Source organism: Amphiura filiformis, chromosome 19 (assembly GCF_039555335.1).
Source record: "Amphiura filiformis chromosome 19, Afil_fr2py, whole genome shotgun sequence".
Lineage (NCBI taxonomy): Eukaryota > Metazoa > Echinodermata > Ophiuroidea > Amphilepidida > Amphiuridae > Amphiura > Amphiura filiformis.
Genome location: NC_092646.1, coordinates 16,392,866 through 16,414,059, shown reverse-complemented (window position 1 = coordinate 16,414,059; position 21,194 = coordinate 16,392,866). Strand labels below are relative to the sequence as shown.

Below are 21,194 nucleotides of genomic sequence, written 5' to 3'. Positions count from 1 at the left end.
TTTGGCACACCCTGTATATCCACTCACACTTTACAGATTTGCAATCCTGACAATATATGCTTTCTAAAAATGTATAATTTTACATAGTTTGGGTGAAAACTTTTTTAATTTTTATCAGAAATACAAAAAAGGAGTTGATTTTTGGCAAATTGCAAGATGTGACGCAATTGGGTCCCACCTCAAAAAACATGACCATCTCAAAACAAATTATTAAGTTACAAAAATAATTTCCTGAGTGTAACAAGGCCAGATATTGTAATTGTAAGTAACATATTAAGAAATTAAAGACATGCATTTTCATTGCTCAAGAGCATTTAACCGAAATGTGGCATATATCAAATTCAAAACTTTTTCATTTTAAGGACTTGACGAGACAAAAAATTGTTGAATGATTCATTAAACGTTTTGTGTTACTGTTTATGAGGTTTCTGTTTTACTTTTTATATTTGAGTGACTATAAGTGAGTATTTGCCATTTTTTGCCATTTTTTGCCGGTTTAAACCGGGCAAAAAGTGGCAAAAACAGGTTTTTGCCAGTTTTTGCCAGTTTTTGCCACCCTTGCCGGGCAAAAACCGAACCCTGCATTTCAGACACAACTAACTGATTAAGACATGAGAAGAATGAATCTATTTCATCTTATAGGTTTAATTCAAACATCACCATACATAATTTACATGAATTGAGTCAAATATCGCAGAGCATGAAAGTTGCTCACACACATTTGAACATTTCGATCAAGAACCTATTAGTCGCATTCTTAAGGAATCGGATATTAACGTTTGCACAGTACTTTTGTGGGAGCTAGCTGAGAGTACGCCAGACATATCGAATTGCATTCTAAATACGAGGAATGTCCTTGGTCCTTGTGATATCAAATAATTTAGATTTTTTTGAAATTCGTGATATAATAAATTTTTAATTGAAAATTTTGACCTTTAATATTGGGATATAAATATTTTCCACAAAAGACCTAAAATTTTTTGGTGTTTTGGGGAAAATAATTCATATCTTCAATAAAAAAGGTCAAAATTTTCAATTTATAGTCAGCTTTTCATCCCAGCTACATACACTTTAAGGGCTGGGGTATGACGTTGGACAGTATTTATTTTGGGACATTAGAGCACATCAGACATATCGATTGCATTCTGAATACGAAGAATGTCATTCTGATATCAAATAATTTTGATTTTTGAAATTCGCAATTTAATACACATTTTATGGCAAATCATTAAAAATTGATATTTTTGATATTTAACAGCACAGAGTAAACTTTATAAATCTGATGATTTATACTTAAAGTGTATGTAGGTGGGATGAAAAACCCGACGATCAATTGAAAATTTTGACCTTCAGATTGAAGATATGGATTTTTTCCCCAAAACATCAAAAAAAAATTAGGTCTTTTTGGGAAAAATCCATATCTTCAATATGAAAGGTCAAAATTTTCAATTGACCGTCGGCTTTTCCTCCTGCTACATACACTTTAAGAATATGTCATTAGATTTATATAATTTACTTGAGGACTGTATTATATCAAAATTTGAAAAATATCAAATTTTTATAATTTGTCATAAAATTTGTATTATATTGTGATTTTCAAAAATGAAAATTATTTGATATCAGAAAGACATGCTTCAGATTCAGAATGCAATTCGATAGGTCTGAGGTGCTCTCATGTCCCACAAAAAATACTGTCGAAACGCATAATAAACGCTCATTTTAGATCCCTTAAGTACATGTACATATCATTAGATTTAAAAGTTTACTTTGAGGACTGCTGTGGTTATATCAAAAATATCAATGTTTAACCATTTACCATAAAATATGTATTATATCGCGAATTTAAAAAAAAATCAAAATTATTTGATATCATCAGGACATTCTTCGTATTCAGAATGCAATTTGATATGTCTGATCAGGGAAGTGAGTGAGATCTCACTTCCCTGGTCTGATGTGCTCTCATGTCCCACAAAAAATACTGTCCAGATGTTGCTACCAGAGCCCTTTGAACAATAAAAGTAGATGAGCATTTAATAGTGCAACTATACAGGCTGTATCAAAATCAGTTTTGATAGTTATTAAAAAGCCTACTTCATCCAAATGCAACATAGGGTCTTCTTGATATGACCATAGATAACTCAAAGTATTCTACAATACGTTGGTTATCTGACTGTTTATGACATTAATGAACAGATTACATGGTTATATATATGGGAACTCCATTAGTAAAGAACTCAAACTATAGAGTCTCTGGCCTCAGGCCTACCGACCCTGCAGCCTTGATCCTTTTCGTTGACAAAACATCAAGGTGTGGATCCTATGTTACATTTTGAAGTGGTAGTCCTGTCCATATCAGTGGTATCACTGATAACTGATGGGTACCAATCATTTTGATACAGCCTGTATAAGAATGGATCTTTGTAGACATTCCCTCTGGTCCATGGTAACAAGCAAAGTACATGTAGACTATACCATTTATACCATCTGCTGAAGTCCTCCGACGAGATGGATGAAATATTAGTAAGTAAAAACTTACTGGTTTTGTCAAGCAAAATTACTAATTGATTTGATGTTACAAACCTGATGAATCTATTCACTACTGTTAATTAATTGAGTTATCATCAACACATAGTAATCCAGGAGCAGTATAATTCTCTTGCTGGTAGTTAGTAGAAGTTACGACTGTGATAACTCAATTTTGCTAGGTTTGCACAATGTTGTATGGGTATTATCTGTAGAATGATGAAGGTGAAGATGGTTTTAGCTCTGAGTATTTACCCAGAGTTAGAATTGAGACTGTGGGATAGTCTAGAATCTTTGAAGCACAGCAGACAGCTGACAAAACTCAGGCCAAAACTGTTTCCATTCCCTTGGGAATCAATAATTTTACATTTTAAATAATGCTCTCATACCTAAGTTTTACTGTTTTAGACACAGTCTAATGTTGAAAATGTTCAATTTGACCTGAAAATAAACTTGAAAGTCTTAAAAACACACAACTATGAAAATTAAATTGTAACTTTTCATTTACTTATGGTCCCTATTGTTTTTGCTCTCTTATTTTTGCATGCAATTATCCATTTCATTATAGCAACATTTACTAGACTGTTGTTGAGCCAGCAAACCAAAAGGACTCATGAGAAGAAGTCATAGTTTACATCTTATGCCAGTACAGTTTAACCTGATTTTGAACTCTTTTGGCTTGTTGTGTCCCCAGTTAAAACATTATTGTAGTAGTACACCGATGGCTTACTAATTGGATGCCTTGCCTACGGATGGAATCAGAACAAAAATGTTTGACATGCCGTTTGTTTGTTTGATTGTTCCAGTTCCTCTTTCTCTCTCTCCAAAATCATTGCCCAAATGATGAGTACAGAATACTGATATAATGAAAAAATGTGGGCTGGGAAAAGCTTGCCAACCACTTGACCCATTTTGAAAATTTCACTGCAGGGGAACATGTCAATTTAGACTTCTTATCATTAAAATTAAAATTCCTAGTTTAAATTTAACAGACCAGATTTGCCAATCCTGGGCACATGATCAAGTCAACTGTATTATGTCATTGGCCTTCTCATCATCAAAATTACAATACCAAGTTTAAATTTAACAGGCCAGATTTGCCCATCACGGGCACATGATACATAATCAAGTCTACTGTATCATCCGTCACTGCAAGAGTTCCTTATATATATCATGCTGGAAAGCTGGATGGAGTAAAGTGTTTGTACCAGCAAGAGTAAGTTTGATTTGAGAAATACATCAGCTGTATTTATGATAAAGGTGGGCAGGTTTGGATCCATTTTCAAAAGAAGACACACAATATAAAACTAGAAACTTCACCATCCGTTGTGTCATGTTGATTTCGGTGGTCTATAATGATTCCTACATCGCTCTTGAAATACCTGCAAAATGTAAATAAAGGTTAAAGGTTACAACAAAGGTTGAAAAAAACCCAATTTTACGACACTATAATGCTTCCTAACTGGGTGATTTTCATTCGTTTTTTTATCCCATCTGCCATCTATGATATGTGTGATAGAGAACACAAAATGCATTGGGGTATTCCAGTTGAAATCCATACACCTCTGAAGACATGACCATGAATTTCAAATGGGGTTACCTGAATGGGTGACTCCATTTGAAATCCTGGTGTGACCCAGTTTTTTACATGATAAATAGGGCATGCATTGATCCATGCAAGGAGGGGTGTTCTTCTCTGACAGAAACTGTAGCAATCCATTTGTAAAAGATCTGCTAACCCAAAGTATGTGACATCCCAGCTACCGGGGCACGTCAAAATGAGTCACTTGATGTGACAAAATTGGCAAACAACTTGACAACTAGTTTCTACAACACCCTTAAGGGGGTACTACACCCCTGTGGTAAATTTATGACTATTTTCGTATTTTGCTCAAAAAATAATAACACACTGGTAACAAAAGTTATGTATATTATAGGGCAAGGAATCCAATTACTAAACTGAAATTTCAGTGACTCAAGACAAGCGGTTCAGTATATATGATAGGAAACGAGGTACATCCTAGCGGTACCTTATTTTTTATCATAAATAACGAACCGCTTGTCTTTGGTCACTGAAATTCCAGTATAGTAATCGGATTCCTTGCCCCTATAATATACATAACTTTTGTTACCACTGTGTTTTTAGTTTTCGAGAAAAATGCAAAAATAGACACAAATTTATCGAGGGGTGTAGTACCCCCTTAAACGCACTACCTAAACATCACAATGTTTGCATTTTGTCTGCATTATTTCACATTTCAGGTGGGATGGACCCTCCAATGTCTGCCATCAAGGTGTAGGAATGCATAAAATTGGATTTGTCTTAGAATTTGAATTGTTCATGTGAACCAAAAGCCAAAAGTCTAATTGTTGACATATGGACTGACACACATGGACGACTGACACATAACTCATGATGCCATAAGGTCTTTTCCTTCAGATGACATAACAATCACTTTAATTGTATGAATTCATTTGAGAAAAAACAAGTGTCCACCTTAAAATAACTTTCTTAACTGGGTATGTTATGGAATGAACATAGTAGACTTACTTTTAGACTTCTTTCTCTTATAACCTCTTCGATGTTGACTTCTGATTGCATTGTTCTAAGCTGCAAGTAATAATGGCAACAATAAGATACATTGTAATTATGAGCCTGCATAGCAGCTTCTAAACTACGCAAAAAAAGTTTCTTTACGGTTAGGAAATTTATCCACTATTAAAATCTACCAACCAATGTTGTACGTTTGCTAAATAATCGCATGCGGGAGATTGTCCTGCGCATTTTGACACCTCAATCACTACCCTACGACACTCCTGAGAAAAGATATGAATGTTTAAGTAACACGAGGTCGAAAAATGAAAATTGCAAAGAAGCCTATTCAATGGTTTTAGAGCCGATTCACTGATCCAAGACGGTTTCCATATTCCCGCCTTTTCAATTTTAATTTAAAGCATCTTAATTGATGCATATTGGATAATCCTTTACTCATTGTGCAGATGAATGATCAAAGACAAAGGTGAGTGTGTACTAAGACATTTACGTTTTGAGAGATGGATTTGGAAAAGGAATTCAAAACAGGTCATGATTACAGCTGCATTCCTGCAAGCAGAAGGAATTGAGACACTTGAGTGGCCCTCCAGAAGCCCTGATCTTAACCCCTTGGAGAACCTTTGGGATCAGCACAAGAGACGAGTCAACAAAAAGATAAAGGCAGATACAACTCTGCTGGGATTGCGTCGCATCGTTATCAACGAGTGGAACGGGGTTGAGCAAGGTAACATTCGACGCCTCATTAGGAGCATGAGACGCCGCGGACGCGTGGCTGCTCTAAGGGAAGCCAAAAGTCTGGTAAAGAAAGAGATTAATCTCAAGTGAAGTTGGAAGCGGCAGTATGATGCTTTAAATGTGCTCAGCAATTAAACAAAAAATGTTATCTGCATTTTTGTTGTTTTTTGTGTTCTTTTATGCGGAAAACTTGAATAGGCCTTTTTGCAATTTTCATTTTTCGACCTCGTGTTACTTAAACATTCATATCTTTTCTCAGGAGTGTCGTAGAGTAGTGATTGAGGTTTCAAAATGCGCAGAACAATCACCCGCATGCGATTATTTAGCACACGCTAGATTTTAATTGTGGGTAAATTTCCTAACCATAAAGAAACTTTTTTTGCGTAGTGTATAAGCGGAACTGTTAAATTGTTCAGTACAATGTTCCAACAGTTTTTCTTCCAAATGGTTTCTTTATTCCACTGTGTTTGTACTTGTACTCTAATCTGTATGCCTTCCTTGAGGCAGTAATTTAGATAATGATATTTTATCTCTAAATGTAATGATGATATTAAAGTATACATTTTTAGAAAGGAAATGACACAATGAATCAAACTAGCATGAGAAGTTTTGAGAAAATTTGATTTTACTTTACTGCCTCGAGGACCGCATACAAACTAATACATGTACATAGTATAAAACCGGCTGCACCGGTGACAACAAACGGCACACTCATAGAAATACTATAACTTATTATGAAGGAAACAGACTAACACATGTAGAACAGAAAGATACAGATGTTGACATGGTTACCCCATTAACAAATAAGTAATAAACATTCACTCTCATTTGATGCATTCCATGTACTTACTTTTAATTGCTCTGCCCTAAGATTTTTATAACTTCAAAGTTGTCTGGGTCCTTGGCCTTTTGTGCCCTGAGTTCTGCCACACTTTGGGATGTCCCAAGCATACATTTCTTTATAGCGCCCTCACGATGTCTGTGTGCTGCCGACAACTGGAAAAAGAGTACTGGGATTAGTATATGTATATTAGAGTTACCAGAGAAGATATCTTGCCATTCCCAGAATCCTTTGCAAAATGATACATCACCTAATATAGAGTACTGAAGTGTGACGTCATAAAATTTTCTTTTTTGCATTTCTGCATTTTCATGACCATATTTCAGTAGAACATGATGAAAACATCCACAGTCCCAGTCCATATTGGTGGGAATCGGATCATTGAGGGTGAAATTGGCCTGCTCATAACTGTTTGGAACCAGGCCAATTTACACTGATTTCAATGGGGCTAATTAGGTATTCATGCGCCATATCTCGGCCCTCATGATCCGATTCCCATCAAATTTGGACTGTGGATGTTTTTATCATGCTCCACCGATACATGGTATTCAAAACGCTGAAATGCAAAAAAAGTTTTCTGTGACGTCATCACTTTGGTACTCTATATTTATCATCCACTGACACTTCTATTACTTTGTACATGTACAGGTCCCACTTATTTTCATGTTGTAAAATAAGACTGGCTAAACATGAATCAATAGTCATGAAATGAAGTTAAGGGGGTACTACACCCCTTGATAAATTTGTGACTATTTTTGCATTTTTCTCAAAAACTAAAAAAACACTGGTAACAAAAGTTATGTATATTATAGGGGCAATGAATCCAGTTATTACACTGGAATTTCAATGACGCAAGACAAGTAGTTATTGATTTATTGATCAAATATTGGTTTTCCCTCATTTTTGACTGTAACTCCGCAACTGTTGTTTGTGCTGAAATAAAATTTTCAGTGCAGTAGTTGCAGTCCTTGCCCCTATAATATACATATCTTACTTGGCACCAATGCGCTATCATATTTGAGAAAAATGCAAAAATAGGCACAAAATTGGCCAGGGGTGTAGTACCCCCTTAATGAACACCATACTGTATTCATTCCATTAACCACCCATGCCCCTATAAGTGCCCACTCAGTGACTTTACAACAACAAGCATACTGTGATATTAGTTTATTAACTACCCATACAAATCTGAATAGTGGTCTGAAACATACAACACACTGATGATAGATGAATATTTTGGGCCTTTTTTACGTATTGTAGGCCTAAACAAAATACAGTCATTTACAATTGAAATGGAAGCAGTCTTGGTTTGCGAGAATCATAATCCATCATAGTCACTGCACTTATGATACTATGAGAGAAGTTCATTATCGCCACCGAATCTTACGAGAATCATTACGAGAATCGATTCGAATTGTTTATGATGATACAGACTCAATTCAAAATTTTCTGATTTTGGTCACTTCATGCCCGGGGCACTCCAACTTTGGAGGTGACGCGTATGTAGGGCTGTTAAGACCTCCTTTTTCAGCATCGCTGTCACCCAAAGACCCCATATTTTTTTACTTAACACATGCTCTGTCACCCAAAGACCCCTATTTTTCCATTTGATCTGTCACCCAAAGACCCTTACAAGTTCAATTTGAACAGCAACTTTCATTTATCACTGATTTTGTTACTTATTTTGAAAAAACAACACTGAACAAAGAAATTTGAAGCCATTTAGAACTTAAAATTCGATATTCGAGGTTTCTGTGGCGCTGTTTCGGCTCTCACCCAAAGATTCCATTTTAAAAAGGTCATGTTCTCACCCAATGACCCCATATTTTTTACATTTTGCTCTCACCGAATGCCAAAAATCATGCTCTCACCCAATTACCCCATATTTTTTACATTTTGCTCTCACCGAATGCCCCTTAGTGCGAAAGTGCCAGCCCTACACCTATATCCATTTCAAATTGAAGTGCCCCCACCCCCGGACTTCATGTTATCAACAATTTTCAACTTACTTCACCATATAATCCTTTGCATGTTGCTGCTGCATCGACTTGCCCAGAAAACGACTGGGTTGGTACGGTGGTGTTGAGGGCGATATTATCTTATCATCTATAACTCGCAGGGTCTTCAATGCTTCCTGCAAAGAAAATAATAACATTAAAAAAAAATTTAGCACTCTTCTCGAAATTAAATTAATCAAAATAAATTGTATAATTTCAAAAGTTTCCTGAGGTTTAAAATATGGGAGTAACTACAGAATACCCCGCTCAGGGTGCCTAACCCTAACCCTAACCTAACCCTAACGCTGTGTTGGGAGGTGAGGTGGGTATTCTGTAGTTATCCAAAATATGTCCTGTTTCATATTCTCTCAATATCTGCTACATGCATACTCAGAAAATGTTAATCCCTTGTATCAAACTGAAAAGAATGAACACTGAACAGCAAAGTTTCTCTCCATGCTTCAGCGGCAAATTAGTCTATCCAGGCCATAACTTGAGTGATGCTTAACTTTGGCTGCTGGGGACACCAGTAGTCAAGCGTGGTACTCGTCGTGCTATCGGTAGCACTGGCCCTGGTGTTGCCTAGCCTTGAATGATTAAATGCACTTCTTTACATGCTCACTAAGGTCTATTTTCTTCCTTTTACGGGCCTATGGTATCTTTTCTTTTCCTTTTTTATGGGCCCACTTCAGTCTCTTTTCTTTGCCTTTACAGGTCCATTATAAGGTCCATTTTCTTTGCTCTTTTACGGTCCATAAAAAGCAAACAAAAGGAGTGGCCCTGTAAAAAACAAAAAATGTGACTAAAGACTTGCATTTTTTTTAAATAAAAGATTGCCTTTGACCCACACTTTCTAATAAAAATTTCACTTTAATTATGTTACTGTTTGTTTTTGCCAAAATGATCATCCTCGATATATAATGAAGACTTCAAGAAATCAGGGGAGTGCAGCTTAATCGTGGGAACACAAATTTCAACGTGCGATGCCCTTCAGTTCATTATTTGACAATTGATATTAAAATTGGCAATTTTTTTTTTCAATCTGGGAGCAAAATTCGCTACTTCGAATTGCAAGTTGTTGCATGTGAAAGTGGCAAATTTTTGCACTTCGCATGGAAGTTGTTTTAAAGAGAAATTTAATCTGGGAGCAAAATGACACTTCCAAATTGCAAATTGCAAGGGTACAGAATTAGGCAGAACTTTGATGATCTTGCCTTTTTAGACACTAAATGCATTCAATCCTTAATTTTGTTTTAACTAAGTCTTAAATTTGCAAGCACAGCAAGGTTGGTACCAATTTCATATCTAGGCCTACAGTTGCCCAAATTTTGAAGATATCTGGATAATCTGACATGCGCAAATCGCTAAGTATGTATTTTCCACAGACAGAAAAAATGGCATGAGCCAGTCCATAATAATATATATGTACATAGGTACGGAGTATAGGACTGGACAGGTAGCCAGTGATTTTGTCTTTCAGTATTGAGTAGGCTTAGCAGGACTACAGCTACATTGTACTTTTTTTGTAGACATGCTAGTACTACTGCTTTGTACAAAGTTATGCAAGCATTAGCATAGGCCCACTGTCATGACCATATAGCGGCACGCGCCATGGATTCGAGTGGCATACGGCACCGTTTAGATTTAAAAAATTTTTTTTAAATTAATAAATTAAAAAACAAAAATCAAATCAAACCCTTTGATCAAACTTCATCCATCAGGAATATCTCCAATATGGTCATTTTCACGGTAAAGGGTGTAACTTTGGATTTTTAACATTTTAATCCGTAGTGTTCTAATAAAGCCACAGAATTCCATGATTTTTGGCCACATAAGTCATCTAGTTAGCAGCTACCTTGGGTAGCATAATCAGCTTTGGGAGTTACTGCGTTCAGTTTTAGCAGGCTTAAATGTACTTAATATTGCCATTTTGAAAAACTATAAAAACAGTAACATTTTTTGTAAAACCCTGTGTTTTCTTCAGTTAGTTCATGGATAATTTTTCTTATCCTGAAAGTACAGTCATATGTTCAGTAAACACTGCCACATTAGATTTAATTGTGAACAGCCCTGTATTTTTGAGAACCGGACTTGATATTTGTCGTTTGGAGGCTTCATTTTCCGTTAACAATTGTTAACAAACTTTGTGGGTGTAGCTTTGGTTCATAATTCTTGGTTATTTCTTCACTTCTTCTTGATTCATAACAGTTGTTATCTTAACTTGAAATGGGTAACAAAAATTAGTCGATTTGCAAGCTTTTAAAATTTTTATAAAATCTTGACTTCAAAGAGCCGTTTTTCCGTTAACATTTTTGAAGCCTCCGAAACAAACTGTTCAGCAAGCTTGTGCAAATATAAATAAAAGAGCTCATCCAATCTATTTATCAAAATGTAGCAAAGTAGATCCTCAAGTCACATGTTTTTAAATCGTGGAGATATATATCACCGTTTGAAAATGGGACCTAATACAAACTTTCCGTTAACAATTGAAGCCTCCGAAACAAATGAAGCCTCCGAAACAACAATAATAAGATTAATTATCATCTATGCATATCTAAATTGGTGTGTTTCATACTGATATATGCATTGTAATTATTACTTGATATGTGCAGAATGTCATAAATTAAAAAAAAAATTGACATTATGGTTAATGTTTGAAAAATATACTGATATCCAAAAAAGCCTGTTTCGGAAGCTTCACATGCAAAAAACACCATACTTAACAAATGGGTGAAAAAATTTACATGTGATAAATCTACAATATCTGCCGCATAGAATCATTGATTCAATATACACAAGAAAATAACAGCTTAGATGATCCCAACACTGTTGTTTTCAAAAAAACTACTTCTGCAATGTTTAACAATTGTTAACATGAAGCCTCCGAAACAAAAAAAAATGACTTGCTGTGATAATTTAATTTTGTCACAACTGAAATTCAATACTTAGAAGCAAAGCATGAAAATTGGTAATTGTGATATTTTTACCTATTTTTTATGTCAACTTGTAGTGGTTAGCCAAATATTTTACTTTTATGATCACCTGTGTTGTTAACTGAAGCCTCCGAAACACAAATTGCTTGAATTGCCAATTCTAAAAAATAACTCCAATTTCTGTGAAACTTGGCTGGGAGGTTCCTTTCATCAAGTTAGACATTCAAATTATTTTAGGAACCCAATTAAAACTTAAAAAATATGTTTAAGGTTTGGAAATTTCCATTGTAAATGACACTTGATGTTAAACATTTTCAAAACTGCAATTACAAACGTAGCAAAACATGGTATAAAATTTAACTTATATCTGTTGACTTACTTTGGAATGGGATTTCACATGTATTCCAGCTTTCATGTCATAATTTTCTGAGGTTATGTAAAATACATTTTCTTAGATTTTAACCAAAATGTTATGGAAATGTCAAATTTTTTATTAGAAATCACTATTAATGTTCGTATGTACAGTGCACAATGGTAGATTTTGTAACCACCAGGCCTTGCCGTCTAGATTTTAAAGGCCTTGAAACATTATTTTACTGGAATTGAAGTTGCTTCTATGCATGATTTCATTAAACAGAAACATATTAAGTGGTTTGAAATTTTGACCCAAAAAATCAAAAGTTACACCCTTTACTGTGAAAATGACCATATTCTACATTTTAACATTAAACAATGCGATTCCCATGTTATCCTTGTAAAGACAGGCTAAACTAGAGTCAACAGACGCTGAATACAAGCCGCAATTTGACCCCTATAACTTGACCCCTGGGTTACGGATGGGGTCAACTGCTCTTGCATTGTGCTTAGGATGTCATAAGAAATATTCCTGGTCAATTTCAGCTTAATCGGAACTTATACATGGACTTTGATTTTTTAAATTTTTGATTGACCTTTTGACCCCCTTAATGACCTTTGACCTAAATAAAAAAAAAACCTTGTGTACACCGACAAAATGCATTGTTCCAATTTTAATTAAAAAATTCTAACATGTTTAGTTCTCGAGATAAAAATTCTTGAAGTTATTCAGCTAAAAACGGGAAGTGACCCCTTAATGACCTTTGACCCCCAAAATAAAAATACCATGCATACATCAGGGAACACTGATTCATGTATGTTGGTTATATTATTCTGGTCTGTTTACATTTTGAGATAAAAATTTTTAAACATTTTTGATAATTTTCGTTTTTGACCGGAAGTAACCCCTTAATGACCTTTGAGCCCAAAACTGTAGGCATCCTAAAGACCCTGGCTAGTAGCCATGCATGTGTGCTAATGGCGACTCTCTGCTATATAATTTGTAAAGACAGTGATTTTTTGAATATTTTTTACAAATTTTTCAGACTTTTACCGGAAATGACCCCTTAATGACCTTTCACCTCAATCTTTATTAGGAAGTTTTAAGCACTGCCACATGTTGATTCATATGCATGAATCACATGATCATTGCATGTAATTTGTGGAAGGAGTAGCATTTTTTGTGAAATCAATATTTTTGGCCATAAGGTCAAGGTCAAAGGTCACAGTCAGGTCAAAGTCAAATGTAAGATTTGGCCTAGTCCAGTGGTCATTTGGCTCAAGTATGGTTGAAATCTGTCAAAGCATAAGAGAGCTAGGGCGAAACGTGGCAAGTCACGCAAAATGTCACGAGTTGCCAGAAAGAAAGAAGAAGAACTAGACTTAGCTGTGGTCTAAGACCACGAACACAGCCGTGTTTTGACGCCTTAATGACCTTTGACCTCAAAATATATAAAACGCCCATAGACATTAGCTAATGTCAATGTATGGGTGCAAGTGGCACCACTTTGCTATGTTAACAGAAAGGGCATTTTGAAGGTTTTTCGTCTCAGACCGGAAGTGACCCCTTAATGACCTTTTGACCCCAAATGAAAAAATACCACATGTACAATAGGTAAACACAATTCACGTGTGAATATACCATCACCCTCCAATGTTTTTCTTAGCAAATAAAAAATGTTGAAGGTTTTTCGTTTTATACCGGAAGTGACCCCTTAATGACCTTTGATTCCAAATTTGTGAGGACCCCATAGACACTGGGTAATAACAATGCATGTGTGCAAGTGGCGTCACTGTCATACGTAATTTGTGGGAGAAGAAGCATTTTAAAGGAATTTCGTTTTATACCGGAAGTTGGTCGCCGTTAATGACCTTTGACCCTAAATAAAAAAATACCACATATGCACAGAGTAACTACAATTTATTTGTAAACATACCGTTACTGTCCTATGTTTTTCTTAGCAAATAAAAATTTTTGAAGCTTTTTCGTTTGATACCGGAAGTGACCCCTTAATGACCTTTGACCCCAAATCTGTGAGGACCCCATAAACACTGGATAATAACAATGCATGTGTGCAAGTGGTGTCACTCTCCAACGTAATCTGTGAGAGAAGAAGCATTTTGAGTTGAAATCACGTTTTTGACCCCTATGACCCCTGCTTGACCTTTGACCCCACGAGTTTCATATGACATATAGGGGCATGGTCAATGATGGTTGTGACCAGGTTAGGTCAAAATCGGTACAAGCATGTAAGTGCTAGAGCAAATGTAGTGGTCGGCAGAAGAAGAAAGAAGAAAGAAAGAAAGAAGAAAGAACCTGTAAGAAAAAAGACACAGCCGTGACTAACGTCACGGCTGTGTAACTAGTGGCAAATGGTGGTCATAGACCACAAACCTAGCTGGGGCATGTTGGGTGTTGTGGAGGTACATGTATCTGACCCCTACAAAATGTTCGAAAAATGCTCCCCTGGTCATGGGGTTTGTTTTCACCGAGTTTGAGTCCCGTACTCCTAACAGATGTCCAAAAAATTCAATTCTAAGATTTGACCCCAGATGACCTTTGACCTGACCTATGCATGATGTTCCATAATGTTCCCCTGGTCTTCAGGTTTGTTGTCACCATGTTTGAGCCCCGTACCTCTTACAGATATCCAGAAAATGAAATTCTACGATTTGACCCCAGATGACCTTTGACATGACCCATGCACAGTGTTCCAAAATGTTCCCCAGGTCAGTAAGTTTGTTTTTGTGGAGTTTGAGTCCCGTACCCCTAACAGATGTCCAGAAAATGCATTTAGAAAATTTGACCTCTACATGACCTTTCACCTGACCCCTGCAAAATGTTCCCCTGGTCATGAGATTTGTTGTCACTGAGTTTGAGCCCCATACCCCTTGCAGATATCCAGAAAATGAAGTTATAAAGATTTGACCCCAGATAACCTTTGACCTGACCCCTGCAAAGTGTTCCAACATGTTCCCCTGATCATTAAGTTTGTTGTCACCAAGTTTGAGCCCCTTACAGATGTCCAGGAAATGCGTTTCTAAAATTTGACCTCTGCATGACCTTTGACCTGACCCCCGCAACATGTTCCCCTGGTCATGAGATTTATTGTATCGAGTTTGAGCCCCATACTCCTTACAGATGTCCAGATAATGCAATTGTAAGATTTTACCCCTTAATGACCTTTGACCCCAATTCTGTGTGCAAGGTATGGGCACTGGGTAAAGCCGATGCACATGTGTAAGTGACGTCATTGTGCTATGTAATATGTGGCAGAAGAAGCATTTTGAAGATATTTGGTTATATACCGAAAAGGCCCCTTTAATGACCTTTGATCCCAATTCTGTTTGCACCATATGGGCACTGGATATAGGCGGTACATATGTGCAAGTTACGTAATTGTAGGGTGTAACATGTAGGAGGAGAAGCAATTTGAAGTTATTGCCAGAAAGAAGAAGAAAGATCCGATAGCAAAACAGTACCTAGCTCGGGGGGTTGAAAACCCCCCAGCTAGGTAAGAAGAAGAATTGGAAGAAGACAGAACAAGCCGACGTTTGACGTCGGCTTGTAAATAGTACAAAATGTTGCACCAAATGGTGTCATTTGCAATTTTGCACCTCAAATTTCAAAAATTTGGTAGCTTTGCAGCCATTGAGTGGCGCTTTGCAGTTTTCTTTTATTCATACTCGGCAGTGGGGTTTGACCCCCACCCTTTTTACTGAGGCACCCTTTATACTGAAAATTCCTGACCCCCACACTTTTTACTGAGGCACCCTTTATACTGAAAATTCCTGACCCCACCACTTTTTGTATCCATTGATGAAGTCACACGCAGTTCGAATTAAATCAAGTACGCTAAATTCTGCACCTATTTCACACATGCTAGTCCGATGTTTTTCTCTCCATTAAGTTGATACATTACGGTACATGTGAACAATGCAAATTTTATGTGAAAAACTACTATTGTACTGTACAATACACATTTCATGCATAACTGTACTTTTTTGGCATCCAAATGTTGTTCTTGTCATGAACTGATCCGTATCTTGACGTGCGCTGTGTTCAGCGCTACATCCTACCCTTCGCTCAATCAATTGCATGATTAATGACGTCACTCATATGTATGATCGATGTAAAGAATAAACTACCACACATCGTAACACGTCATGGAAAAAAATCGGACATTTGCATATCACGTTTATCACTTCCGGGGAGGATATTGTGTACATTGCGCTGGTCTGGACTCACGTAAACAGGCGCTGGCCTGTATCAAATGGAATTTTATCTTGCGCAGGTTTGGCGATTTTTCTAGGAATTATGATTGTTTTATCATTCAATAAAAATATACTGTAAGTTGAAACAATCCCCACGCTTTTTATTTTATTCCCACGCTTTTTACCATTCCACGCTTTTTACTCAAAAAGTTTAAACCTCCACGCTTTTACCAATTTTTAGAATTTTGAACCGGCACGCATTAAAAAGCGTGGACTGCCGAGCATGTTATTTCATGTGGCACTTCAACAAATCTATTTGAGGAAGCCTGCCATTAAAGATTAATAACACATCGATTGGAATGTTCCATGCCTGTGCTCTCTAACTAATACAGGCTAGCATACTTTAATTCAGCTGACGCCGGAACAGCGTTCAGACCTGTCCTGCCGACATCGCTCATCTGATGCCAGGGACTGCCTTTTGAGTAGAGCGAGAGCAATCGCTCTCAACTGCTCTCCTTCAATCTGATATAGGAGAGTGATTTTTAGCTCTCCTTAGACTAGTTGACCATTCTCTCCTTTCATTCTTTTGTAAATGCTCTAAACAGCTCTCCTTGAAGGCTCCAGAAGTCTGAGAAGAGCTAATGCTCTCCCACAAATTTCAAAAGACAGTCTCTGTTACGCGCGAAGTTTCTTTTGTGTTTTTCCTTCACGCATACCTGCCTTAGCGTCGACTCCATGGGCAACATACCCATATTCTGTGGTACCGTATATTTTTAATTATATCATATGGTCGAGGTCATGATGACATTTTCCACATCGACACAAGTTGGCAGTTCAAGTTCTAGGTATGCCAGGCAAACCTTAATTAACACATTTGTTAATCAACCAAATTCGCCTACATGTAGAACACAATACATATTTTACATAGAAATTTAAAAGAACAGGTAGGTCAAGGAAACCTACATAAACATGCTTTTTTCTATACTTCACTTGACCCAAATATATGATTTTTTATGGTGATGAGACAATCGCACATGGAATTTTAGAGGGATTTTGATAGGAGTTCCATTAAAATCATCATGAGACTCAGATCTAGAAACACAACCGTAATAATGCTGTTGAATTTTGCTAGCAGAATCTTTTTGATGAAAGTCAATCTTTGTTGACAAGATGTAGGTATGCCAGGCAAACCTTAGTTAACACATTTGCTAGTCAGCCAAATTCGCCGAAAATGTCAATGCATATTTACATAGAAATTTAAAAGAACAGGCCGGTCAAGGAAACCTACACAAATATGTTTTCTATACTTCACTTGACCCAAATATATGATTTTTATGGTGATAAGACAATCGCACATGGAATTTTAGAGGGATTTTGATAGCAGTTCCATTAAAAAAAGCTTCTATCATAATGAGACTAACATCTAGAAACACCCCCGAAATGCCGTTTTGGGGAATTTTGCTAGCTGAATCTTTTTGATGAAAGTCAATCTTTGACAAGATGTAACTTTGCTACGGAAAGTGCTATGACAAAAAGGTTTTCAGTTTTGGCTTTCTTTACTCAAGGGCTTTAATTTGATATATAAAATGATGCAGTTTGATGGCAAATTTGAATTCACCTAGGCTAGCATACCTAGGGCAAAAGGCTGCAATCAATGACCGGCTACTACAAGTCAAATGGATGAAAAATAGGCAGGCCTTTTGTTTTGGCTTTGCTAAAGATTATGAGAGTGAAAACTAACATTTTGTGGGGAAAATATATAAATCTTTTATTTACGGAAAAGTTACAGTACTATATTGCTTAAAAAGGAAATCTGTACCATAAACTAATCAATGGCTATATAGTTGCAGTAATATTAATAAAAACGACAAACAGTAAAAGTCCCAAGCTTACATACGTCTAGACTGCCTAACTGGCCTGTATCTCGTTCGGCCAAAGAACGTCTGTAATACATACCTGTTTTTAATGAATTTGCAACAATGTTTCTATTGTCCGCAATAACAGCTTGCATTCACACTTTTGAGTTTATATGGTGAATTTTCGTACACATCATAAATAAGTGAAATCAGAATATCCTGAAAGGAATTTAGGTAACTAATTCAACGACACTGACCTCGCAACAGCTAATGTTTTCATGTAAACATGGCGTCATTAGACATTTTTAGCCTACGTTTCTTACCCTACTATCGGATCGTTGAAACAACGAAACCTCCATCCCCGGCCTCATTCACGAATTCACTCACCTTCCTACACCACCAGTTGAAATAAAACTCGAAACATCCCGTGTTATTCCTCAAAACTACATGCACCTTCACTAATAAAAAAATTGAAATCCTAGTAGAAATCCGTTATCGAAAATTGTTTGATATAAAACGTCACCAAAAGTAATTTTTCTGAAGAGTAGATACCGCGTGTCAAAATGGCGGCCGCAGTCGCATCCCCCAGCTTTGTATCGTGTACCCAGGTCACGGTATGTCTACGTGACGAACAGTCAAGGTCAGAGAACAGCGCAACCTGTCTGCTGTAATATAATGGCTCCGCCCAATGAACGGCGCTGTCAATCATCCTTATTGCCTTTGTCGAACAGACTTTTACGCAGGTAAGAGGTCACGCTGTCCTCACTTTTAGGATCGACGACGAGCGTCAGGCCGACACAATCTTGTTGTGTAGGAGACTATCATCGTGATGCCCACGTTGGAACCATTGGATTACGGAAGAAATATTCATACCAGGACTGAAGCAAATGTGGCCATTTCTATGTTTGTACCGGGCAAGTACCGGACATTTTTCAACACGGAGCTAGCGGAAAATACTGCAAATTCGTCCAAGGTAAGCAAAGGGTTGGGGATCGCATTTTTAACTTTGACTAAACTGTTTTGGAGTTAAGGCACGCTAAAAGTAGACCATTTCGGGGGCTGTATTTGGTGTACATGTGACGTTTTGAAAAGAGTAAAAAACTACCACTTATTCGCTATTGCTGAAGTATACCCGCCGAATCATGTACCAATACACAAGGTATTGGTACATGAGATCAGGTATAACATACGTCCAAATTAAGGGGAAATTCTTAATTCCTTACGACGATCAACGGTCAGTTTGCAATCCATGGTGGCGGCCATATTGATACCCGATGTATTTTTTATTAGCTGTAACGGTACCTCGATTTTGAAACCAGCGAAATCCGTGCCACAAGCCTCGTCCCTCGTGAACTTTGGTGACACGAAGCAAATACTACCAAAGTTCAGATTCAACATTCGTTCAAAAGAAAACGCGACAATTTTTACCCATAAAACTACAGAAGAACATAAAAAAATGCATTTTAAGTAATATTTATGATCAACAATGTCATTTGAGAACGAAAAGTAGCTCACTAAAAACCAAAATTCGCTGTGGGGTCGCGAATGCCATAGCAACACGTACGCTCGCCGTGGGTCTGTGTGAAAGGTTACGCTATCGCTTGTGGCAGAAATGATTCGCAAGCAGCTATCATGGCGGCTTCCATAATCATTGAATCGCAGTAACGAAGGATTAAAAGTGCTTTTTCTTTGTTAGGAATATTCCGAAATTCATATAGACCGTCTGGTATGTTTAATTTAGGGGTATATAACTATATTAGCCATTGATTAGTTTATGGTACAGATTTCCTTTAAAATAAATACGCGATTGCCCACACGCGATACGCGATAGTACGACTTTTGCTAGTTGAAACTGCCGACTTAACCGTATCCAGATCCAGAAAAGTCATGATGTAACTAGTATCATGGTGCAGAATTCGGCAGGTTTGCATCTGTGTGGGACATGCTTCCGCTCATGTTAAAAGGCACAACACACCAATTTACGGTTATGATAAACACAAAATTCAGTCAATTTCAATTGATATCTCTAAGAAGTATTACTCTATACACTAAAAATCCTTCAAACTTGAACACAAACGTGGAGATCTACCTGAAAAGCTGCAAAATCATCACACGGTACGTCGACACTGTGCTCCGCCATGACAGATGACAGGCTATTCTATTACAAAGAGGGAATGGCTTGATAAAATAAACTACTAAATTCTCTCTAATTTCCATTTTTTTCTTGAGAATAAATGTAAATCATATTAATTATGCTATTTAATGTAACTCTTTAAGCTAATATACATCAATTAGTTTTTAATATTGTGGAATAGTTAAACAACTGGCCCTTCGCATAATTGGATTTTAAATCATTTTACCCTGTCTGGAATTTGGTTTGGTCCTCCACGAGGATTCCCCAATCACATGGCTGGTTCCCACACACGAAAACACAAATCACGCAATATACATATACCTATCATTATGGAGCAACACTAATTCTGAGAACCAGTTTTTAGTGTTGCCGTAATGAAAATATATGGAAAAAACTGAATTGCTATAAAAAAAAATTGGACAGGAGTCGCGTTTTCGCCAGCCCATAGGGCTGGTTTCTAATTCTGAGATGGGATTTGTGTACACTAAAGATTAGCTAAGATTATAGCCTTCTTCTATTGGTATGAATTATTTTTTTTACTTCTTGTGGTGGAAATATTTTTGATGTCTGCTAATTCGATTTTCAAGGAAAAGAAAGTAGGCCTATGTTTTGCCGTTTCAACGAACGAAAACGATTGAGTATTGCCAAAGTTATGTTTAAATTAATTATGACTTAAAAAGTTATCATAGGTTAGGCCTACACATATAAACATAAACTTGTTCAGCAATCAGCATATCAAAAAAATGACATGGTCAACAATTAGTAATTAGCGGGGAATGATCACTGGAGGAGGTCATATCAGTGGACTACTGAGCATAGCATGATGTTTGGTTGCCTGTGAGTGCATAATTGATATGTTGATATAACAGATCTAATAATGTTGTAGAATCAAAATCTTCATTATATGGACCACATTGAAGTCAAAGTAATTATCTATCCTATCCTGTATCGTTTTAGGGATAAAATTGACTCAAAATGTTATTGATGATATTATTGCTATCTTTAACATCAGTTTTGTCTTTTCAACGGGAAAAATCCGATGGAAAGTAAAG

At 36.7% G+C, this 21,194-nt stretch overlaps 1 protein-coding gene across 1 annotated transcript; it reads right to left on the bottom strand.

Moving 5' to 3' along the window:
* Positions 1-1,848: 1,848 nt before the first annotated feature.
* On the bottom strand, positions 1,849-20,148 carry LOC140140409 (protein MIX23-like). The gene is given in 6 exon segments (XM_072162168.1): positions 1,849-3,905; positions 5,075-5,134; positions 6,671-6,808; positions 8,663-8,745; positions 8,748-8,787; positions 20,098-20,148. Coding segments are annotated over 6 exon segments (423 nt in total). The 3' UTR covers positions 1,849-3,854.
* Positions 20,149-21,194: the final 1,046 nt, after the last annotated feature.